General features: G+C 44.2%; 1 protein-coding gene across 1 annotated transcript in view; it reads right to left on the minus strand.

Annotated features, from left to right (window-relative positions):
- Positions 1–1768: 1768 nt before the first annotated feature.
- The window catches only part of LOC135527441 (potassium voltage-gated channel subfamily B member 1-like), an 87288-nt gene continuing 65320 nt past the window's right edge, over positions 1769–23736 (minus strand). Inside the window, exon 3 of the mRNA XM_064955970.1 lies at positions 1769–3646. Coding sequence (XP_064812042.1) covers positions 1769–3646 — 1878 coding nt within the window. The remainder of the gene's footprint in view (positions 3647–23736) is intronic.

Raw genomic sequence — 23736 nt, forward strand, 5'->3', positions numbered from 1 at the left:
GTGAGCATGTGTTGACTGCATGTCTGTGAGCATGTGTTGACTGCATGTCTGTGAGCATGTGTTGACTGCATGTCTGTGAGCATGTGTTGACTGCATGTCTGTGAGCATGTGTTGACTGCATGTGTTGACTGCATGTCTGTGAGCATGTGTTGACTGCATGTCTGTGAGCATGTGTTGACTGCATGTGTATGAGCATGTGTTGACTGCATGTCTGTGAGCATGTGTTGACTGCATGTGTTGAGTGCATGTGTATGAGCATGTGTTGACTGCATGTGTATGAGCATGTGTTGACTGCATGTGTATGAGCATGTGTTGACTGCATGTGTAGGAGCATGTGTTGACTGCATGTCTGTGAGCATGTGAGTGGCTCTGTGTTTGTCAGTGTCTGTGTATGTGGCCATATGATGCTTGTTGTGAATTCTGGCAGCTGGTCCCCAGCTCTACCATCCATAGTGTGGAAGTCATCCTATGTGATCATGATTCCCGCTGTAAAATAAAGTGCTCTTCCCTATTCTTTCTTCCTGTGTGCCATTTTACCATCTCCCCCTTCCGTATTTCCACTCCTCCCTTCTCCCTTCATCTCTGCTGTGTTTGAATTGGTCCATGGCTTCATGAAATATTTCAGACATTCTGCTGTTTTGAAACTATTGTTGTTATAATTAATTAATAACATTTTGTGGATCCATGATATGATTAAAGATGCCCTGGATTTAACAGAGTGTTATACAAAGTTATTCACATTTACGAAGGATAGAAGGACAAACATTTACCCTAACTACTAGTAAAAAATACAATTTCATTATCTTGTAATATTCTCTCTAAAATAAAACAATGTATTGAAATGCAAATATATGAGTTTAGCATAATTAATTCTTCTAATATACCAGTCTAAAAATATATTTTAAAAATATAACTTTTTGTACAATGAGTGTGTTCTTTTTTCATGTTCTTGTTGAGTTATATGCTTGTACAGTATTATCAATTGTACAAATGTGGAACTTTAAAAAATGGAAAATCTGAGTGTTTTCAGTACTTTCAATCCAGCCTAAATGGATGCTATTATCCCCTCCCCAGTATCAATGGTGATTGGATATGAAGTATGACAATCAACCACAAACACACATCTGAGAGAGTATTAAAATATAAAGGAGAGCGGGTTAAACCTAACCCTAACCTGTCTGGATAAAACACACACAATCAAAAACAAACAAAATAAGTAAACAAACAAAACAACAAAGAATACCCTGTACAGAATTGAAAATATTCGGTTAATGCGGTTAGTGCTACCCAGGAGGCGGGAGGTGGGAGGCAGAGGTGTGATGGGAATGAGGAAACAGACAGGAAATCAAAAGTGGCCGTTACCTTTCTAATGGCTGAACCAAACTGTTGATAAACAAGGATGAAAGTTCACCTCTCAGATAGAGTCATAAAATAACAGACCAAAGAAAATATACTATTTATATTATAAAAAAGGAAAACAATATACATAAAATACTGCATAACTGTGTGTGTATGTTTATCTGCCTATCATCCTGCATACACATACACCTACAGACATACAAACACTCGTGCACGCTATGCATACACATAGTCACATATAACTAAGGCCAGTTTTGAGGAAGAAAACTCAAGGAAATCAACAAAATTTCTTTTAGCACAATGCTGATTCAGTAATGCCTAAATCTACAGTGTGTGACCAGATCTGCAGAGTTATGCACAATGTCCTCCTGTTTGGGTCCTGACTGTACTATCTATTCCCTCCCCTACCTCACTTGCTCTCATTATGGGTGTTTGAACGACTCCTCTCTCCCCGGGAGAGCACATGATTCCCCTGTCCCCCACCTGACTGGGCCTCCAAGGGGAACACACTGTTACCCAGCATTCTCTGGGAGCCCTCCAGGTGGTTGGCCACGCGGTGGTGGCTGCTGTAGGAGCTGAGCTTGGGGCTGGCTTTTCCCAGAAGCCTCTGGGAGGCGTTTGTACCCGAGCTATCATGGAGGTGTTCCTCCTCGTCCGTGTCAGCATCAATGAACTTACTGATGGACGCGTCATGGAATGTGAAGACTGTCGGGATCAGGGTCTCATGGGGTGGAGTCTTGCTACTGGCAGTGGTGTAGACAGACACCTCAGGACTCATGAGGGAGAGGGCAGAGCTATCTGAGAGGGCCCCGCCCCCTGGCCCCTGTGGTAAGGAGGAGGAGGAAGGGTCTGCGTCCCCGCCTTTGAAGTTGACCTTGAGGGAGCGGTTCTTTAGCGGGTTGCTGAAGCGTAGGCCCCGGGGGCTGTCAGAGAACAGGCCGTGCTTGGAGCCTCGTCCTCCAGGGACCTTGGTGGCGCTGTGGGGGGACACCATGGCCTCGTGCTCCAGGGTGGTCTCGAGCACGGGGTTGGTGCTAACCCTCCCTGGAACAATGGTGCTGGGGCTGTGGGAGAAGCGAGCACTTTCGTTGAAGTCAGCAGCACAACTCATGAAGCTGTCAATACTGGACATGCTCCTCATGTCTGTGGTTGGGGCAGGCTCTGTGGGGATGATACCCATCTCTATCTCGTCTCTCTTCTTGGGCGCTTTAGACAAATGCCCCTTGTCCTTACTGTTCAGGTTAGGCTGAGACTGGGTCTTAGCCATCTTGTTGTACATCTCCTCCAGTTTCTGAGCGCTGAGTTTCTGAGGGCTGGCGGGATGGGCTTTGTCTGGTGAGCTGGGCTCTAATGACTGAGTGAAGCCCAACTCTGAGGTGGTCCTCTTGGGAGTCTCTTTCCTGTGGCTAAGAGACAGGTGGTTGTCCTGCACCTTCCCCATGTTCTCTCCATTATTTTCTACCACTACGTCCATGAGCTCAACACTGCGTGCAAACGCCTCCTTCATGTTCATGGAGATGATGCTGCCGTTCCTCTTGGCCCTCTCCAGGGCCTCCCGCCGTTTGATGGCCTTCTCCTGCCTCTTCTGCTCCTTGTAGAACTCTGAGAAGTTGTTGACGATGATGGGGATGGGCAAGGCTATCACCAACACTCCAGCTATGCAGCATAGACCCCCAATAATCTTACCCAGTAAAGTCTTTGGGTAGATGTCCCCATACCCCACCGTAGTCATAGTAATGGTAGCCCACCAGAAGGAGGCCGGGATGCTTTTGAACTTGGTGTCCTCCTCGTCCTTCTCGGCAAAGAAGACAAGGCTGGAGAAGATCATAATGCCCATGGCCAGGAATAGGATGAGCAGGCCCAGCTCATTGTAGCTCCTCCTCAGGGTGAAGCCCAGAGACTGAAGCCCTGTGGAATGCCTGGCCAGCTTCAGAATACGGAGGATACGCATGATCCTGAAGATCTGCACCACCCTCCGGACGTTCTGGAACTGTAAAACGCTCTTATTGGATTCAGTCAGGAAGATGGTGACGTAGTAGGGCAGGATGGCCAGCAGGTCTATTATGTTTAGTGGACCCTTGAAGAACTTCCACTTGCTGGGCGAGGAGATGAAGCGGAGCAGGTACTCCATGGTGAACCAGGCAATGCACACCGCTTCCACGTGAGCTAGCTGAGGGTTGTCTGTCACCTGGCCAAACTCGTCTATGTCCTGCAGCTCCGGGAGGGTGTTCAGAGACAAGGCAATGGTTGACAGCACGATAAAGAGGATGGAGATGATGGCCAGGACCTGTTGAAACACAACCAAGACAACATGCAAATGTCAGTGCATTGACATGTAGAACATTAATGCCAAATCATTTCAACACTTTTTTGTCTGAATCCAACTGTGGGACAAAATTACTTTTCAACGACGCTTTAAACTTCTTGATTATGGCTGCGGCAAATAATAACAGTCATTTTGTGAGGCTGACACCTGAAGAATATGATTAATTCATGACCCATTTAGCTCTCTGACTGATTCCTCCTGAACATTATGAAAAGGTTACTGTTATATCAGGACTACCAGCTCTTTAAGAGAAAAAAGGTCAAAGATAAATGTGATTTAGATTGCCTGGTCTGACCCACCTCCTCCCTCGAGCACCCCATTTGTTCATGCATGAATTCCCCCCCCCCCTTTTGCACGTCATCCTCATGCTTGTATGACACTTTTGATGTTCTGGATTTCCACTGATATGCGATTAAAATATTGGTATTATCTGAGTTTTTCGATGGCAAATGCCACTGTCTGCTGGTGACCTAGTAAGACAGACACCGGTATCACCCCCACCTCCCACCTGATGTGTACCACAGTGTTAGCTAGCAGACAGTGTCCTTCGCTCCTGCCTGCTAAGCACCTGGCCTCATTATCAGAACTGCAGGAAAGCAGTGCCCGAAAGGCGGGGCGAAGGTCACTGTTTACCGGTATCCTAGCTAGCCACCTACTGTACTGGAGCGCCCCTGCCTCCCGCCTTTGTACGGTAGTCTTAGCTTAAAAATGGACTCTTCTCGTCTTTTATGTGGCTTGTGATTGACAGAACACACATGAGATGAGGGTGCACATTGATCCAAAGATGGTGTGTGTATTACCAGCATTCCCTATCTGAGCAAATTTGCGGGCGTTAAACTCTTGGTGTTGAGGTAAAAAAGTGTTGTTTACATTTTAGTCATTTAGCAGACGCTCTTATCCAGAGTGACCTTCAAGAGCAATTAGGTTTAAGTGCCTTGCTCAAGAGCACATCGACCAATTTTTCACCTAGTCGGTTCAGAGATTTCAACCAGCAACCTTTTGGTTACTTAACCACTAGGCTATCTACCATCATTGAGTGTTGATGCTAGTGGGGTTAGTGGCGCAGCGGTCTAAGGCACTGCATCTCAGTGCTAAAGGCGTCACTACAGACACCCTGGTTTGATTCCAGGCTGTATTACAACCGACCATGGTTGGGAGTTAGAAATCATGAAACTTGCTTTAAAACTGTAACATTTGCTCTACACCCCATGGCAAAAATGAGTAGAATTGCTTGAAATGTGTTATAAAATTGCTAAATCTTCTCTCTGGCCCATGGCAAGATGTGTAGAATGCAGCAAACTTGCTTTAAAATTGTAACATTTTCTCTACACACCATTGCAAAATGTGTAGAATTGCCCAAAATTAACTCTAAACATTGAGTCATGCAAAAATGTTTTCTCTCTGTTTTCACTGTCTAGAGGGGGGCCATTCATATTAAAAACTGCAAACATTTCACTCCGCCCCATGGCGAAATGAGTAGAACTGCATGAAACGTGTTATGAAATTGCAAAATCTACTCTCCGCACCATGGCAAAATGTGTAGAAATCATGAAACTTGCTTTAAAACTGTAACATTTGCTCTACACCCCATGGCAAAAATGAGTAGAATTGCATGAAATGTGTTATAAAATTGCTAAATCTTCTCTCTGGCCCATGGCAAGATGTGTAGAATGCAGCAAACTTGCTTTAAAATTGTAAAAAAAATTCTACACACCATAGCAAAATGTGTAGAATTGCACAAAATTAACTCTAAACAGGACTGCAGCGTGCCTATTGAGTCATGCAAAAATGTTTTCTCTCTGTCTAGAGGGGGGCCACTACAATGTTTTGCTTGCAATGTGGAGGCTTTGGATGTGGGTACGCAAACCATATATATTTTTTGTGTGGCCTCCACCCCATCAAAGTTTCCCATCCCTGCCCTACAGTGTTAAAACAACACCCCAAAGCAAGTTACTGTAACACCATAGGTGTTAATTCCCTGACACTGAGAAAGTGTAACAGCATCAGCTCTAATAAAATGTTAATTTAAGTCGGATGTTGCCCATGGTTTTAGGGACCAAACATTCTTAGGGTGTTAGTTCATCAACACTTTAAAAGTGTTAGTTTAACACTATTTCGGATGGTCACATATACAGTACACACTAAGAGACTCTTAAATTTAACACTGTGGGTGTTACGTTTTTTTATTTCAAATTTGCTGTGCAGCTGTAAATTGTGGTGTCATATCCCTGTCAAATGTGTGACTTTGTTCCTCTCCTTCCTTCTGCCTATTCTCTCAGTCCCTCCCATCTGCCTCTCACCTTCAGACGGACTGACTCCCTCAGACTTATTGTCCTAGTTCTTCTACAAAGCACCTTGCAAAGTGAGTCTGTCCTACTAGCAGACTACTAGAGACCTAGATTCACAGCACAGCCTGTGACTCCCCTGCATGATAAGAGCATTTGAACCTGTGTGGAAGTTACAGGGGACAGGATGATGAGTACTACATGCTGAGTACATCAGGATCTGGACGAGGTGTTGTGGATTAACAGAGCGCATTCAGATCAGGGCCATGTACGCTGGGTGTGGCACACCTATTAGTCCTCTCCCAGCTAGTGTGTGTGTCATCTCGACACAAGGTCACAGTGGAGGTCCCTGTCCCAGTTCAGTGGAATGCAGGATTACTCCCTGGCACCGCTCAGCATTCATTAGCTTTAATTCATCCTGGCAGGTGAGGTGCCTGCAAACCCACCCTGGCCTTTAGGGAGAGGCTGAGCGAGAGAGAAAGAGACAAAGAGGTAGAGGCAGTCTGGGCTATAGTGTTCCAGCATCAGCTCAATGCCCCAGCTAAAATAGAGTGAATTAAAGGCCAGACAGTTCAAACTCAATCAGAGCCACACCTAACATGTTCTTCATCTTGTCAGGATCCTGAGGGACCAAAGTGATGTATAAAAATCTACAAACACATTAGATCCAAAGGGGATTTGCTCCCATTAACGATTCTCTCAACCAATCACCGTTAATGACTCAAGTTCACACCATTTCAAGTGTAAACTGCACTTTACCTATTGGCAAGGATGAAGTCTATCTGACCATTGAATATTGTCATTGTATGTCTCCTTATATTTCCAATGTGTTTATAAGGATACTGTGTAGAGGTTGATCTATTAATCGGAAAAAATTATTTTTTACACCTTTATTTATCCCTTATTTAACTAGGCAAGTCAGTTAAGAACACATTCTTATTTTCAATGACGGCCTAGGAACAGTGGGTTAACTGCCTTGTTCAGGGGCAGAATGACAGAATTTTACCTTGTCAGCTCAGGGATTCAATCTTGCAACCTTACAGTTAACTAGTCCAACCTCTAACCACCTGATTACATTGCACTCCACGAGGAGACTGCCTGTTACGCGAATGCAGTAAGAAGCCAATGTAAGTTGGCTAGCTAGCATTAAACTTATCTTATAAAAAAACAATCTATCAATCATAATCACTAGTTAACTATACATGGTTGATGATATTACTAGTTTATCTAGTGTGTCCTGTGTTGCATATAATCGATGCGGTGCGTATTCACGAAAAAGGACTGTCGTTGCTCCAACGTGTACCTAACCATAAACATCAATGCCTTTCTTAAAATCAATACACAAGTATATATTTTTAAACCTGCATATTTAGTTAATATTGCCTGCTAACATGACTCGTTGCGAACTGTGAAGACTATTTCTTCCTAACAAAGACATCCAACTTTGCCAAACGGGGGATGATTTAACAAAAGCGCATTTGCGAAAAAAGCACAATCGTTGCACAACTGTACCTAACCATAAACATAAATGCATTTCTTAAAATCAATTCACAGAAGTATATATTTTTAAACCTGCATATTTAGCTAAAAGAAATCGAGGTTTGCAGGCAATATTAACCAGGTGAAATTGTCACTTCTCTTGCGTTCATTGCACACAGAGTCAGTGTATATGCAACAGTTTGGGCCGCCTAATTTGCCAGAATTTTACGTAATTATGACATAACATTGAAGTTTGTGCAATGTAACAGGAATATTTAGACTTAGGGATGCCACCCGTTAGATAAAATACGGAACGGTTCCGTATTTCACTGAAAGAATAAACGTCTTGTTTTCGAGATGATAGTTTCCGGATTTGACCATATTAATGGCCTAAGGCTCGTATTTCTGTGTCTTATTATGTTATAATTAAGTCTATGATTTGATAGGTAGGCACCAGCAGGCTCGTAAGCATTCATTCAAACAGCACTTTGGTGCGTTTTGCCAGCAGCTCTTCGCTGTGCTTCAAGCATTGAGCTGTTTATGACTTCAAGCCTATCAACTCCCGAGATTAGGCTGGTGTAACCGATGGCTAGCTAGTTAGCGGGGTGCGCGCTAATAGCGTTTCAAACGTCACTCGCTCTGAGACTTGGAGTGGTTGTTCCCCTTGCTCTGCATGGGTAACGTTGCTTCGAGGGTGGCTGTTGTCGATGTGTTCCTGGTTCGAGCCCAGATAGGGGTGAGGAGAGGGACGGAAGCTATACTGTTACACTGGCAATACTAAAGTGCCTATAAGAACATCCAATAGTCAAAGGTATATGAAATACAAATGGGATAGTAAGAAATAGTCCTATAATTCCTATAACAACTACAACCTAAAACTTCTTACCTGGGAATATTAAAGATTCATGTTAAAAGGAACCACCAGCTTTCATATGTTCTCATGTTCTGAGCAAGGAACTTAAATGTTATATTTTTTACATGGCACATATTGCACTTTTACTTTCTTCTCCAACACTTTGTTTTTGCATTATTTAAACCAAATTGAACATGTTCATTATTTATTTGAGGCTAAATAGATTTTATTGATGTATTATATTAAGTTAAAATAAGTGTTCATTCAGTATTGTTGTAATTGTTATTATTACAAATGCATAAAAAATAAAATTGGCCGATTAATCGGTATCGGCTTTTTTTGGTCCTACAATAATCGGTATCGGTATCGGCATTGGAAAATAATAATCGGTCGACCTCTAATACTGTGTAGTGTTTGTGGTTCTTGAGTATTTCACTGACACACTTAAACTGACACACATTGGCTGATGTGGTCGTTAGGTATACTGTACCTCATGCATGACACATTACGTGTGCACATTACGCCTGACATCCAGACATGCAATACTGTAACTCTGCCTGTGGACAAAACATAAATGACATTCCACAACATTCCACACACTTCAAGACATAACACACCATATCACGTGAACATTATCACATCTTTAAATGTATTATGTTATAGCATTAAATAAAGCAGAGATATCTGCTTGCCCTACTGAAAGATTCATCCAACCTGCTCTCTGTGTCTCGTCTACATGTAGATGTTTATCTCTCACACTCTCACACTCAGTGTTGGGTTACAACGCCGGGATGGGGAGAGCTTAAGTTTTAGAACGTGGACCATGTAAAGCCATAGAGCCAGCTCCACGCACTGAGAATCCAGGTCAATTACACTGTACAAAAATATAAACGCAACATGCAACAATTACAGAGTTACAGTTTCTATAAGGAAATCAGTCATTTTAAATAAATGTATTAGGTCCTAATCTATGGATTTCACATGACTGAGAATACTGACATGCATCTGTTGGTCACAGATACCTTAAAAAAAAGCTAGGGGCGTGGATCAGAAAACCATTCAGTATCTGGAATGACCACCTCATGCAGCGCGCACATCTCTATGGGGTCAATTTCACGCCATATGTATTGAATTCAAAATAAAATAAATTGAGAACATGAAAAATAAAGTTGAGAATGTAAACATATTTTCGAGAATGGGTGAAATAATGGATGTCGAAATCAAAAACCAAACAATTGAAAGCAAAATGGATAGAATTGTAAACAAAAATAATACATCAAAAGCAAAACCCCAAAACTTGTAAGCAAATCATTTAAAAGCGAGAGCAAAACTGTCTGGCAAATGATTAAAGAAAATATTTGAAAACAAATGCAAAAATAATTTTCTGTTAACCTTCCCAGCAACCAATCCTATTGAATCAATTTTGCCTATGCTCTTGCCTGCATGTACAACCTTTTGGTTACACTACACGTATCTTTGCTTTAAATGTCTGTTTCTTTGCTTTCACTGCCAGTCTTTTCGATTTCGAGTTTTGGCATTATTTTTCCATGAAGGGCGGGGTTTAGAGGGAGGCGTAGACAATGAGTCTCTATTGGTCCGCTAGTTTTCGAGTGACGGTTCATCTTAACCCATCAATGAACATGATAGACAGGCTTTTTTTCTATTGCCTACTTAAGTAGACGTTCTGACGTCACCTTGTTTTAGTGTTTTAGCTAACGTACTTCAAAATTGTCAGTCACGTGTCAATAATGTATGGATATTAGAAGCATGTCTATCTAATACATTTAATGACAAACCATCTAACTACTTAGGTAGACATATGAATGACCTGTTTCACAACGTTCGGCGCAGGTGTATGGCGAACCAGTCACCAACACCTGCGCCAAACGTTGTGCAACAGGTAATTCATGTTCACGATTTATTTAATTTTGAATTCAATACATATGGCGTGAGATTGACCCCATACATCTTCTTCGCATAGAGTTGACTAGGCTGTTGATTGTAGCCTGTGGAATGTTGTCCTCTTCAAGGGCTGTGCGAAGTTCAATCCATTTTAGAATAAGACTGTAGCGTAACAAAGTGTGGAAAAAGTCAAGAGGTCTGAATACTTTCCGAAGGCACTGTATTGATATTTTTGACAACTTTTACTTTTCCCTCACTACATTCTTTAAAAAAGTATGAACTTTTAACTCCATACGTTCCTGACACCCAAAAGTACTCTTTGCATTTTGAATGCTTAGCGGGACAGGCATATTCACACACTTATCAAGAAAACATCCCTGGGTCATCCCTACAGTGGCTGATCTGGCGGACTCACTAAACACATGTTTTGTTTGTAAATGATGTCTGAGTGTTAGAGCGTGCCCCTGGATATCTGTAAATAAAAAATTAAATGGTGCCGTGTTTGATTAATATTTGGAATTTGAAATTTGTTATTCTTTTACCTTTACTTTTGGTACTTAAGTATATTTTAGCAATTACATGTACTTTTGATACTTAAGTATATTTAAAACCAAATACTTTTAGACTTTAAGATTCTACTGGGGGACTTTTACTTTTTCTAAAGTATGACTATTGGGTACTTTTTCCACCACTGGTGACAGTGTCTGGTGAGTATGCAGGCCATGGAAGAACTGGGACATTTTCAGCCTCCAGGAATTGTGTACAGATCCTTGCGACATGGGGCCATGCATTATCATGCTGAAACATGGGGGGATAGAGGTGGATAAATGGCACGACAATGGGCCTCAGGATTCCGTCACGGCATCACGGCATCTTAAAATTGCCATTGATAGCATGCAATTGTGTTTGTTGTTCGTAGCTTATGTCTGCCCATACCATAACCCCACCGCCACCATGGGGCACTTTGTTCACAACGTTGACATCAGCATACCGTTTTCTCACACAACTCCATACAGGCGGTCTGCCATCTGCCCGGTACAGTTGAAACCGGGATTCATCCATGAAGAGCATACTTCTCCAGCGTGCTAGTGGCCATCAAAGGTGAGTATTTGTCCACTCAAGTCGGTTACGACCCCGAACTTCAGTCAGGTCAAGACCCTAGTGAGGATGACGAGCAGATGAGCTTCCCTGAGACAGTTTCTGACAGTTTGTGAAGACATTCTTCAGTTGTGCAAACCCACAGTTTCATCAGATATCCGGGTGGCTGGTCTCAGACGATCCTTTAGGTGAAGAAGCCGGATGTGGAGGTCCTGGGCTGGCGTGGTTACATGTGGTCTGCGGTTGTGAGGCCGGTTGGACATACTGCCAAATTCTCTAAAATGTCATTGAACGCGGCTTATGGTAGAGAAATTAACATTACATTCTCTGGCAACAGCTCTGGTGGACATTACTGCAGTCAGCAGGCCAATTGCACACTCCCTCAAAACTTGAGATGTATGTGGCATTGTGTTGTGTGACATAACTGAACATTTTCGAGTGGCCTTTTATTGTCCCCAGCACAAGGTGCACCTGTGTAATTATCATGCTGTTTAATCAGCTTCTTGATATGCCACACTTGTCAGGTAGATGTATTATCTTAGCAAAGGAGAATGGCTCGCTAACATGGATGTAAACAAATTTGTGCATAAAAATTTAGATAAATCATTTTGTGCGTATGGAAACTTTCTGGGATCTTTTATTTCAGCTCATGAAACGGGACCAACACGTTACATTTTGCATTTATATTTTAGTTCAGTGTATATCAACTACAATCCAAGCAGCACAGTGTGGTGTGAATGGGAACTGTATGCACATCTCTCTGGCTAGAGTGGGTGAGTAAAGTAGCATACAAGGGAACAGGGAGCTCTTGGCTCCTGAGCCCTGGTTCTAAAACGGGCCTTTGAGGGGAACTCACACTGATCAGATCATGGCTAATGTGGCCTGACGAGCAGACAGGGCTGCAGCGTGCCTAATGACTCGTACTAAATACGAACGGCAGCCTTGAAACTGACTCCAGGTGTGTGTGTGTGCTAACTATAGAAGAGCAGCCGAAGCATGACAGCCCCCCTCCCCCTCAATCTCTCTCCCATAATGCATCTTCCCACTCCAGTCTGGGCGCAGTGCCAGTCCCAGCCAGCCAGGCAGAGAAGAGATCACAGTGACATGGATTCACTCAGAGAGAAGTATACCCAGGCCACTCATAGCAAAGACAACACTCTACAGAGGTGGATGGGTTAGACTAGAGTTACTGACTGAAGCAGGGAATCAGGCAGTGTGGCAGAAACGTGTGAGTTTCCTGGAGGAGGAAATGTGAGGTGTGTGTGTGTGGAGATGGCATCAGGGTCCCACAAGATGGCGATTTGTGTGGGTGTGGGAGCCAGGCAGTTGCCGGATCAGTGATGTGAGAGGAGTAGGGTTGATTTGTGGTAAGTGGGAGTGGGAGGTATTCTCAAGGTGACTGAATCATAGCGTGTGTGTCTGTAAGGTGGCCAGGCAGGGCAGCGGTGAAGGAACAGCAGGGTTGGATGTGTCCGTAAGGAGGCCAGGCAGTGCAGCGGTGAAGGCAGGGTTGGATGTGTCTGGATGTGAAGGAGGGTTGGATGTGTCAGGCAGTGCAGCGGTGAAGGAACAGCAGGGTTGGAATGTATCTGTAAGGAGGCCAGGCAGGGCAGGGGTGAAGGAACAGCAGGGTTGGATGTGTCTGTAAGGTGGCCAGGCAGGGCAGCGGTGAAGGAACAGCAGGGTTGGATGTGTCTGTAAGGTGGCCAGGCAGGGCAGCGGTGAAGGAACAGCAGGGTTGGAGGGTTGGATGTGTCTGTAAGGTGGCCAGGCAGGGAAGGGGTGAAGGAACAGCAGGGTTGGATGTGTCTAAGGTGGCCAGGCAGGGCAGCGGTGAAGGAACAGCAGGGTTGGATGTGTCTGTAAGGTGGCCAGGCAGGGCAGCGGTGAAGGAACAGCAGGGTTGGATGTGTCTGTAAGGAGGCCAGGCAGTGCAGCGGTAAAGGAACAGCAGGGTTGGATGTGTCTGTAAGGTGGCCAGGCAGGGAAGGGGTGAAGGAACAGCAGGGTTGGATGTGTCTAAGTTGGCCAGGCAGGGCAGCGGTGAAGGAACAGCAGGGTTGGATGTGTCTGTAAGGTGGCCAGGCAGGGCAGCGGTGAAGGAACAGCAGGGTAGGATGTGTCTGAGGAGGCCAGGCAGTGGGTAAAGGAACAGCAGGGTTGGATGTGTCTGTGGCCAGGCAGGGAAGGGGTGAAGGCCAGGGTTGGAGGCAGTTGGCCAGGCAGGGAAGGGGTGAAGGACCATCAGGGTTGGATGTGTCTGTAAGGCGGCCAGGCAGGGCAGGGGTGAAGGAACAGCAGGGTTGGATGTGTCTGTGAAGGAACAAGGGTGGCCAGGCATGGGAAGGGGTGAAGGAGGAACAAGGGTTGGATGTGTCTGTAAGGTGGCCAGGCATGGCAGGGTTGGATGTGTCTGTAAGGCGGCAGGGCAGGGGTGAAGGGCAGGGTTGGATGTGGAAGGGGCATGGAAGGGGTGAAGGAACAGCAGGGTTGGATGTGTCTGTAAGGCGGCCAGGCAGGGAAGGGGTGTAGGAACAGCAGGGTTGAAAGGACAGGCAGGGCAGGGGTCTAGGGTTGGATGTGTCTCTGGTGCAGGTCTAGATGTGTCTCTGGTGACTGAGTGTTACGCAAACAGGAAACGGGACGATATGTCCCCATGACCTCACTGCCTGTCATTAGGAGTAAATGATGAGGTAAAGGAGCTTGCGGATCCACTGCCGTTCACTACTGCTACATCTGGCAGATATTCACATACAAGACAGGACAAACATTAATTCAGGTGAGATGTAGACACATTCACTCCTGTTCACTTGTGTGCATACCACACACACAGTACATGTCTATAAATTCAGTAGCATACAGACACACACATGCAATCCTCCCCACCCTGCCCACATATACTCCTGTTTCAGTAAGCGCTAGCGGCCCCTCCCCTGTCTCCTTGGAGGCATTGTGAATATTTAATATGTCCTGAGGTGTGAGCAGAGCGATCCTCCTGTCCTGACCAAGGTATATGTGAGTGGGTGCTTAGTGGGGTGCGCAAAGAGGTAGCAGTTCAATCAGCTTCATCAAGCTTCATGGGGGTTGAAGGATGAAAAGAGGGAGGAAGTGGGAGAGAGAACTCCACTCCCCACCAGAGCAGGTAGTGTAGGAGCTCTGCTGTGGGGTTGTATGGAGATCTGTGCTATCATGTACTGTCTGCACCCCCCTGGGCGTCACATCTAGTTTTACCACCAGTCTGATGGGAGCTGAGGCCAGCCCAGGGCCAGGGGGAGATGTGAGAGAGGGGGAGGGATGGAAAAGAGGATACAAGAAACATGTCTGCCACCTGGAGCAGAGAGGACAGAGAAGGATAAATGTAATAGGATTGTATTGCTCTATAAAGCCTGCTATAAGATGGGAAGTTTTCTATCCCTCTCTCCTGGGCCACACAGTATGGACTCAGTTTCACTGCCCTTAATCATGGCTCTGCTCTCCCAGTTCACCACCTGATCTTGTCTGTAGAGGGAACGTTCTCTCTCTCTATTTATCTCTCTCTCTGGGTGAAATTGGCACACATAGGGTATTTCTGATCCTGTTATGTGTAGCGGTGCTATGATCTATGTACTGTTTGCGTGACCTCCTTCACTCCCCGCTTATTACTAGGTCGTACAGGCCACGGCTGGAGGATTCAGTGTCCCTTGTTTTTGTTTCTATTAATGACAATATAATGGAAAGGATGGATGGAATTACCCAGCCACTGCCAATAAACACTGAGTCTTCCTCAGGCCCGACGTGAGAATAGTATGGGGTAGAGAACAGTGTAGACAAAAACACCTACACCAATAGGGAACAGACTGGTCGGAAAGTTCCATGTTGGGAGTGACCCAGGTGTTTGCAAGTCTACCCTCAAACTCCCCCAAACTTGTCTCCCTTCCTCACCTACTCCTTTATCACCTTCCCAGAACCACTAACAAACAGCCTTATATGAGGCAGGTGGGAAGTGGAGTGGTAAAGAGACAAAGAGAGGCACAGAGAGAGGAAGAACACATAGAGAGGAAGGACACATAGAGAGGAAGGACACATAGAGAGGAAGGACACATGGAGAGGAAGGACACAGAGAGAGGAAGGACACATAGAGAGGAAGGACACATAGAGAGGAAGGACACAGAGAGAGGAAGGACACAGAGAGAGGAAGGACACATAGAGAGGAAGGACACATAGAGAGGAAGGACACATAGAGAGGAGAGATGGAGTAGTAAGAGAGAGAGAGAGGCTTGGATGCCAAACAAACAGTACAGCGAGACAGTTTCCTCTCCTCAAACCTCCTCTCTCCTCTCCTCAAACCTCCTCTCTCCTCTCACGTCCTCTCTCCTTTGTCACATTGAAGAGCTGACTGTGATTATGCAATCATGGGGAGATGACAGCAAATGTTACCCACCTTCCCCAACCTTCCCCTCCCACATCTGGGCCTGTCCTGATAAATGGGGTGCAGAGTGTAAGACAGAGAGATGGATGGCTGGTTTCCCAAGCAGTGGGCTGTGTCCTCTGAAGCTGTGAAGGTGGTGTGTCACCGGGAAACAGGTGTGTGTAGGTTTAGGTGGGTGGGTGTAACTCTGAGCTCATGCCTCTGCCTCTCAGCTGTGCTAAAGCACACTAGCTGGTTTAGACAGGTAAGAGAGAGAGAGTGTGTCTGACTGTGTGAATGCATAAGCATGGCCCCTTGTGGGTGGGCGGGTACAAGAGGGGAAATGGCTCCCTTGCGTGTCACTGGCCTCCACTAGAAGAGCTGGCCTTTCTCCCAGGACATCTGGCAGGAAATACTCTCTCTTCTGCAAGCATCAGGAGCATCTACTGGAGCAGGGTGGACATTCTCTAATGGGTGTCACAACTTTTACTTACACATGGGTTGCTATGTGGAGAAGGAATTTTAGAATGGTTTACAGCCAGAGAAAGAATTACAGTGCCTCCAGAAAGTATCCACAATTTGTCATGTTACAGCCTGAATTTTTTTTTTGTCTCTGGCCTATACACAACACCCCATAATGTCAAAGTGGAATTCTGTTTTTCAAAATTTGTACAAATGAATTAAACATGAAAAGCTGAAAGGTCTTGATATCACGTTCGTCATAAGGATAAGACCAAGGCCCAGCGTGGTATGAGTACATTTTCTTTTTAATGAATGAATGAACAAAAACAACAACAACAACAAAACAAGCGGACCGTGATGCTATACAAACTAGTGCTAACAGGCAACTAAACATAGACAAGATCCCACACTCGGAAAAAAGACCGGCCTAAATATGATCCCCAATCAGGACAACGATAAACAGCTGTCTCTGATTGGGAACCATATCAGGCCACCATAGATATACAAAAACCCCTAGACCTACAAAAACCCTAGAAATACAAAAACCCTAGACATACACAAACTAGAGTACCCACCCTAGTCACACCCTGACCTAATCAAAATATATAGAAAACAGAGATATCTAAGGTCAGGGCGTGACACTTGAGTCAATAAGAATTCAACCCTTTTGTTATGGCAAGCCTAAAAAAGTTCAGGAGTAAACATTTTCTTAACAAATCACATAATAAATTGTATGGACTTACTCTGTGTGCAATAATAGTGTTTAACATGATTTTTGAATCACTACCTCATCTCTGTACCACACACATGCAATTATCTGCAAGGTCCCTCAGTCAAGCAGTGAATTTCAAACACAGATTCAACCAAAGACCAGGGAGGTTTTCCAATGATTCGCAAAGAAGGGTAAAAATAAAAGTATCCCCTTGAGCATGGTGAACTTATTAATTACACTTTGGATGGTGTATGAATACAGCCATTCAGTACAAAGATGTATTTACTTATTTTCATTTCACCTTTATTTAACCAGGTAGGCAAGTTGAGAGCAAGTTCTCATTTACTATTGCGACATGGCCAAGATAAAGCAAAGCAGTTCGACACATACAACAACACAGAGTTACACATGGAGTAAAACAAACATACAGTCAATAAAAAAAAAGTCTATAAACAATGTAAGCAAGTGAGGTGAGATAAGGGAGGTAAAGGCAAAAAAAGGCCATGGTGGCGAAGTATTAAATACAATATAGCAAGTAAAACACTGGAATGGTAGATTTGCAGTGGAAGAATGTGCAAAGTAGAGATAGAAATAATGAGGTGCAAAGGAGCTAATTAAATAAATAAAGTAGGGAAAGAGGTAGTTGGACACCTATAGTCCACCTATAATTTAGGTGCAGTGATCTGTGAGCTGCTCTGACAGCTGGTGCTTAAAGCTAGTGAGGGAGACAAGTGTTTCCAGTTTCAGAGATTTTTGTAGTTCGTTCCTGTCATTGGCAGCAGAGAACTGGAAGGAGAGGCGGCCAAAGGAAGAGTTGGTTTTGGGGATGACCAGAGAGATATACCTGCTGGAGCGCGTGCTACAGGTGGCTGCTGCTATGGTGACCAGTGAGCTGAGATAAGGGGGGATTTTACTGAGCAGGGTCTTGTAGATGACCCGGAGCCAGTGGGTTTGGCGACGAGTATGAAGTGAGGGCTAGCCAACGAGAGCGTACAGGTCGCAGTGGTGGGTAGTATATGGGGCTTTGGTGACAAAACGGATGGCACTATGATAGACTGCATCCAATTTGTTGAGTAGGGTATTGGAGGCTATATTGTAAATGACATCGCCGAAGTCGAGGATTGGTAGGATGGTCAGTTTTACAAGGGTATGTTTGGCAGCATGAGTGAAGGAGGCTTTGGTGCGAAATAGGAAGCCAATTCTAGATTTAACTTTGGATTGGAGATGTTTGATGTGAGTCTGGAAGGAGAGTTTACAGTCTAACCAGACACCTAGGTATTTGTAGTTGTCCACATATTCTAAGTCAGAGCCGTCCAGAGTAGTGATGTTGGACAGGCGGGCAAGTGCAGGCAGCGATCGGTTGAAGAGCAAGCATTTAGTTTTACTTGTATTTAAGAGCAATTGGAGGCCACGGAAGGAGAGTTGTATGGCATTGAAGCTCGCCTGGAGGGTTGTTAACACAGTGTCCAAGGAAGGGCCAGAAGTGTACAGAATGGTGTTGTCTGCGTAGAGGTGGATCAGAGACTCACCAGCAGCAAGAGCGACATCATTGATGTATACAGAGAAGAGAGCCGGTCCAAGAATTGAACCCTGTGGCACCCCCATACAGACTGCAAGAGGCCCGGACAACAGACCCTCCGATTTCACACACTGAACTCTATCAGAGAAGTAATTGGTGAACCAGGTGAGGCAATCATTTGAGAAACCAAGGCTGTCGAGTCTGCCGATGAGGAAGTGGTGATTGACAGAGTCGAAAGCCTTGGCCAGGTCAATGAATACGGCTGCACAGTATTGTTTCTTATCGATGACGGTTAAGATATCGTTTAGGACCTTGAGCGTGGCTGAGGTGCACCCATGATACAGCTTTCTTTATAACTCAGTTGCCTGAGAGGAAGAAAACCGATCAGGAATTTCACCATGAGACCAAATGGTGACTTACAATCAGATACAGAGTGTAATGGTTGTGATAGGAGAAATGGATGGATCAACAGCATTGTAGTTACTCCACAATACTAACCTAATCAACAGAGGGGAAAAAAGGAAGCCTGTACAGAATAAAAATGACAAAACATGAATCCTTTATGCAACAAGGCACTAAAGTAATACAACACATTACTGAGTACCACTCTCCATATTTTCAAGCATAGTTATGGCTGCATCATGTTATGGGCATGCTTGTAACCGTTAAGAACTTTGAAGCTTTCAGGAAAAAAAAGCAATAGAGCTAAGCACAGAGGAAAACCTGGTTCATTCTGCTTTCCACCAGACACTGGGAGATGAATTCACCTTTCAGGAGGACAATAACCTAGAGCACAAGGCCAAAGAAGACAGTGAATATTTCTGAGTGTCCAAGTTACAGTTTTGACTTAAACCTGCTTGAAAATCTATGGCAAACCTGAAAATGGTTTTGAAAAGGAAAATGGGCAAATTTTGCACAATTCAGCTGTGGAAAGCTCTTAGAGACTTACCCAGAAAGACTCACATCTGTAATCACTGCCAAAGATGATTCTATAATGTTTTGACTCAGGGGGTTGAATACTAATGTAATCAAGATACAGTATATTAGTGTATTATTTTTCCTATGTTTTCTACAATTGTCTACAATTCGTTCCCCACTTTGACATAAGTGTATTTTGAGTAGATTGCTGACAAAAAAATAATTCAGAATTAAATCAATTTTTATCCCACTTTGTAACACAGAAAAATGTGTCAGAATACTTTCTGAAGGCACTGTACATGTTTAGCTCATCGGTGAGGGTCACGATTCCAGAGGCTTCTTTATGTGTATGTTATGTGGTGTGATAGTATGCTCCTTTTTCACCTTCTACCAATGAAGAACTGCAGTACTCTTACAATGGAACGGGTCAAGGTTGTGGAGTGGGGTCAGCAGGTGTGTAGATTGATGGCCCCGAGCACTTAGCTGACCATGGTGCCCACTTATACTGAGGGTCTAGAGTCACAAATGAAAGACTCTGACACAGGGATAAGACAGGGATGAATTCATGTGCTCCTAAGACAACAAATGACATCATCATGATAGATACAGATAGTCATGGCAGGAGACATGTTACATATGACTCATGGTTTATTAAGAAGCTATTTCAGCCCACATGCTCTGGTTTTCTATTAGCTTTGAGGGTGTTTTCTATAAGTTTTGACTGGTGAGTGGTTAAATGGTGTCTTTCTCTTGCTTTCTTTCTCTTTGCCTCTTTCTTTCTCCCTCTCCCCTCTCATTATTTCTCACCCCCTTCTATCCCCCCTCTCTCTCTCCTTCTCCCTCTCTTTGTGCGCTATCTTGGTATGGAGGAGGCACCTCTCGTTTTCTCTGAGTTCCTGTTTGGCTGCGTTTGCAGTGGGAACCCTCAGTTGACTGTCAGTGAGGCTTTCCTCAGGGCAGTGGAAAAACAGACAGATTGTGAGGCTCCCTCTAATGGAAGAAGTAGTGTGGCTGTGATCCTGATCTACGTGTGGTGGGCATGTGTCTGAGTGGGCCAGGAACACACAACACCAGGAGGCTCACAGCACTCACACTTTTCCTACTGATAAAGATATCTCACACCGCTAACATGACAAGTACTTAAAGACTGTTCTTTTTTCTTAATTCATGCATAAAGTCCAGCTCTCTTCTCTTGTTATGGTTTTGACACACGTACGGTATACCAGGGCTGGCAGTAGTGTCTATTGCCAGGATTTCTCTAGTGAACTAAGTGAGGACTAGGATATCTATGAGATTTGAGATTGCCACCCAGTAAACATATTTAAACAACACCCAGTGTGGGCCATCTGTCCTTAGTTGGCGGGCCGAGTGTGTAACATGGGGATTAGCTGATGGACAATATGAGGATTTGATCACGATTAAAGTAACTGAGGCATGTTGAAACTTCTGGAGTGACAGGAGGGCTATAAAACAACCATTGAGCTAGAGATGGCCACAGGACAATAAGAGGTTGATTGCAAACAATGATTAGGATCAGAGAGAACATACTGTACAAATCAGAGATTAAACTACACAGGGCTAAGGGCAAGGGTCATGACCCATGTTCGCATTAGTTAGACTGAGGTGAGCCGGAAACGTTGGTGTGCTCAACGTCACATGAGATACAATACAGACTCTTAGTGACAGCTAGATCTTTGCTGTTCTGCATCGATGTAAATCTCAAGATTTCCTGTGGCTAAACCCTGTTGTTTGATTGGTCATCTCCAATGTTATCGACCACAACCTGAAGCTCAATATCAGCCACTGCTGAAAGCTGGGTACAACAGGAAGCGATAAGATGCCTACGCTGGTCAGTTGACCACTAATTAACAGTCACTAATATATCCCGCTCCAGTGACCCTAGCGACCTGTTCAGTCCTGTTTTGTGTTTACCACAAAGAGAGGTGTCACTTGATGCAACAGCAGGTTGTCACAGCAAAACGTAGGTGGGATGGACCCACAGGTTTTTTTTCCTGAAACAGGAGAAGGCTTTGTGCACTCAGATCAGCGGGTCCTGCTGTCGGCAGGTCCACTATATTTTCCTCTAGACCTCTGACAAACAACAGCCCTGATGAGAGGTGGAGAAGGGTTCTCCTGTCCAGAAAGCTGTAGCCTGTAGAGGGCGTATTTAGAACAGTAGAAGTTTACCCACATAAATCCTTTAGAGCTTTCTTGACCCGTCAATTCACCAGAGACAGTGTCTCTATAGTCGCCTTACGGTCCAGCTGTGACCCACTCTTTGGGAAGCACAGGTGTAGAGCTCCCACAGTGGTCTGTCACTTGTGGGCACATCACCAGAAAATAATCATACTGTTGTTGCCACCCGACCCATCGCTCATTGTGGTCATGACAACCTACTCAGAGCTCACCAGGTGGTGATTATAGAGAGTTCCTGGACCATTACCAGTTTGACAAATCACTCTGCTCTTTCTATCTTTCTTTTTCTCACCACTTTTCTCGCCTTCCTATCCTGATCGCATGTTTTTGTCTGTTCTGTCTCAGATAAACGTTCCTTTTCAAAACCATGACCTGTTATGGTTGATATTGAAGCCATGGCGGCACTTACCTCTAACTGTCACTTTGGCAGCCATTTATAACATTTGTGATGTGAAAGAAAAACGAGCAGACATACAAATTGCCTGCAGTCTGTTTCTGACATCTAACAGCACTGACAAACTTCTCCCTTGGAGTATTATACATTCACCCGACAGCAGAAGACCTCACTACCTCTGGTAATACTTATTCTGAACTAAAGACACATTTTATCATACGACTAAAATCTCCTGTTACATGCAGATAAATGATTCCATGTGTCTCTCACCCAGTCTCACACATCTTTTTGCCATACTAATAACTCTTTCCCCTTATTTCACAATGAATATTAATATAAAATTATCTGTCCACAACTGCCAGCAGTTGCCTTCTTTCCTTGGCATGATGTGTTATAAATTGCAGGGTAATACCAAAGCAAAGAGCAGTATTTGCCATTTTCATTTGTTAGTTTACTATACTTCTCATTTATGCTATTAATACATGAGCAGTGTAATTGCTGACAGTGTAACAGAGTTCAAACTGCATCCTTTCTGTGTCTTCCATTAAGATACCAGTTGTATTTACAAAGAGATGTAGGTTCTGCATCAATCACATTACATACTGTGTTTGACAAGTAGCCCACGTCTTGTTATAAGAATAAATGTGAAAAGCAGCACTGAAATTGTTTGTATCACATGAAATGATTACCTGTCTTGTAATATATAATGATGGAACATGATCGATGTATGATGTAGGGTAATACAAATTATAAAAAATGACCATGAGATTGCTAATAAACACATTTTATTTGTATTATTTCAAATGCCACTTTTGAATGAATAAATAACAGCTTTAAGAATACATTTTAAACATATTTCCATGTTCATATTCACAAGAGGACCCAAATGACATTTAGCTACAATTGATAAAATGCTAAATAGTTACATTTCATTTTTAAGTAACATTTAATTTTTAAGTAAAACTTCTTCAGTGCTCTTCCATATCACTCCTCATCCTCAGCAATGCTGTTCACAGCCAAGTCATTCCAGAACTGCCTTCGATTTGCAGGCATCAGAGGACACAGCTTGGTGTTGATGTCCATCTTCTTGGACTCTTCTATCCCTCTATCCTATATACATAGTGTTGAGGGTGTCTCTAGAGTGACTTTCTTCATGATGAAGTCAAGCTCTGTGAAGTCCTTTTCTTCATAGGAGACTTTGTAGAAGAGGCTCCTGGATCCACGCCTCAGCTGGATCTCAGCCATCTCTGCCAGCTGTGGTGCTGCTGCCTTCTTCAGCTTGACGATGGAATGGCCAGCTTTCCATGCCAGGATGATTTCCTTTTTCATTTCGACCACCTCCACCTTGCCTGCATTGGAAGTGGCGACCACATGGAGGAAGTTCCCGAAGTCGTACACCACACCTCCAGGTCGAGCTTTCATTTCCTGTTCCATGCCATGGTGGAAACTGTCTGCACTCATGAATGTGTGTCCTGGCTCCAAGAACTTGAGGGTGATGTTCTCCATCAAAGTTGAGTCAGCATTGACAACACTCACCAGTGATCTTAGGAGGTACCAGTTTTTGTTTTGAGAAGTGCAGTTATCCACCCAATACACTGCATGCTTGACATCTCTCTCCCTCTCCAGTGCTGTTGCGTAAGATTGAGTAATCTCCTCTGCCTTCCGACCAGCTGTTCCTTCATGCCATTCCACGGAGATTGTTTACTTCTTCTTTTGAGACTCTTTTCCAATGGTGGCGAATGTCTCGTGATAGGCAACGATTCTTCTTGTGAACAATGCAGTTTTCACACCTGACATGCGAGGGAGCATGATGGCTTTTTGCATATCAACGCTCCTCACAGACCAG

Source organism: Oncorhynchus masou, chromosome 5 (assembly GCF_036934945.1).
Source record: "Oncorhynchus masou masou isolate Uvic2021 chromosome 5, UVic_Omas_1.1, whole genome shotgun sequence".
NCBI classification, from domain to species: Eukaryota; Metazoa; Chordata; class Actinopteri; order Salmoniformes; family Salmonidae; genus Oncorhynchus; species Oncorhynchus masou.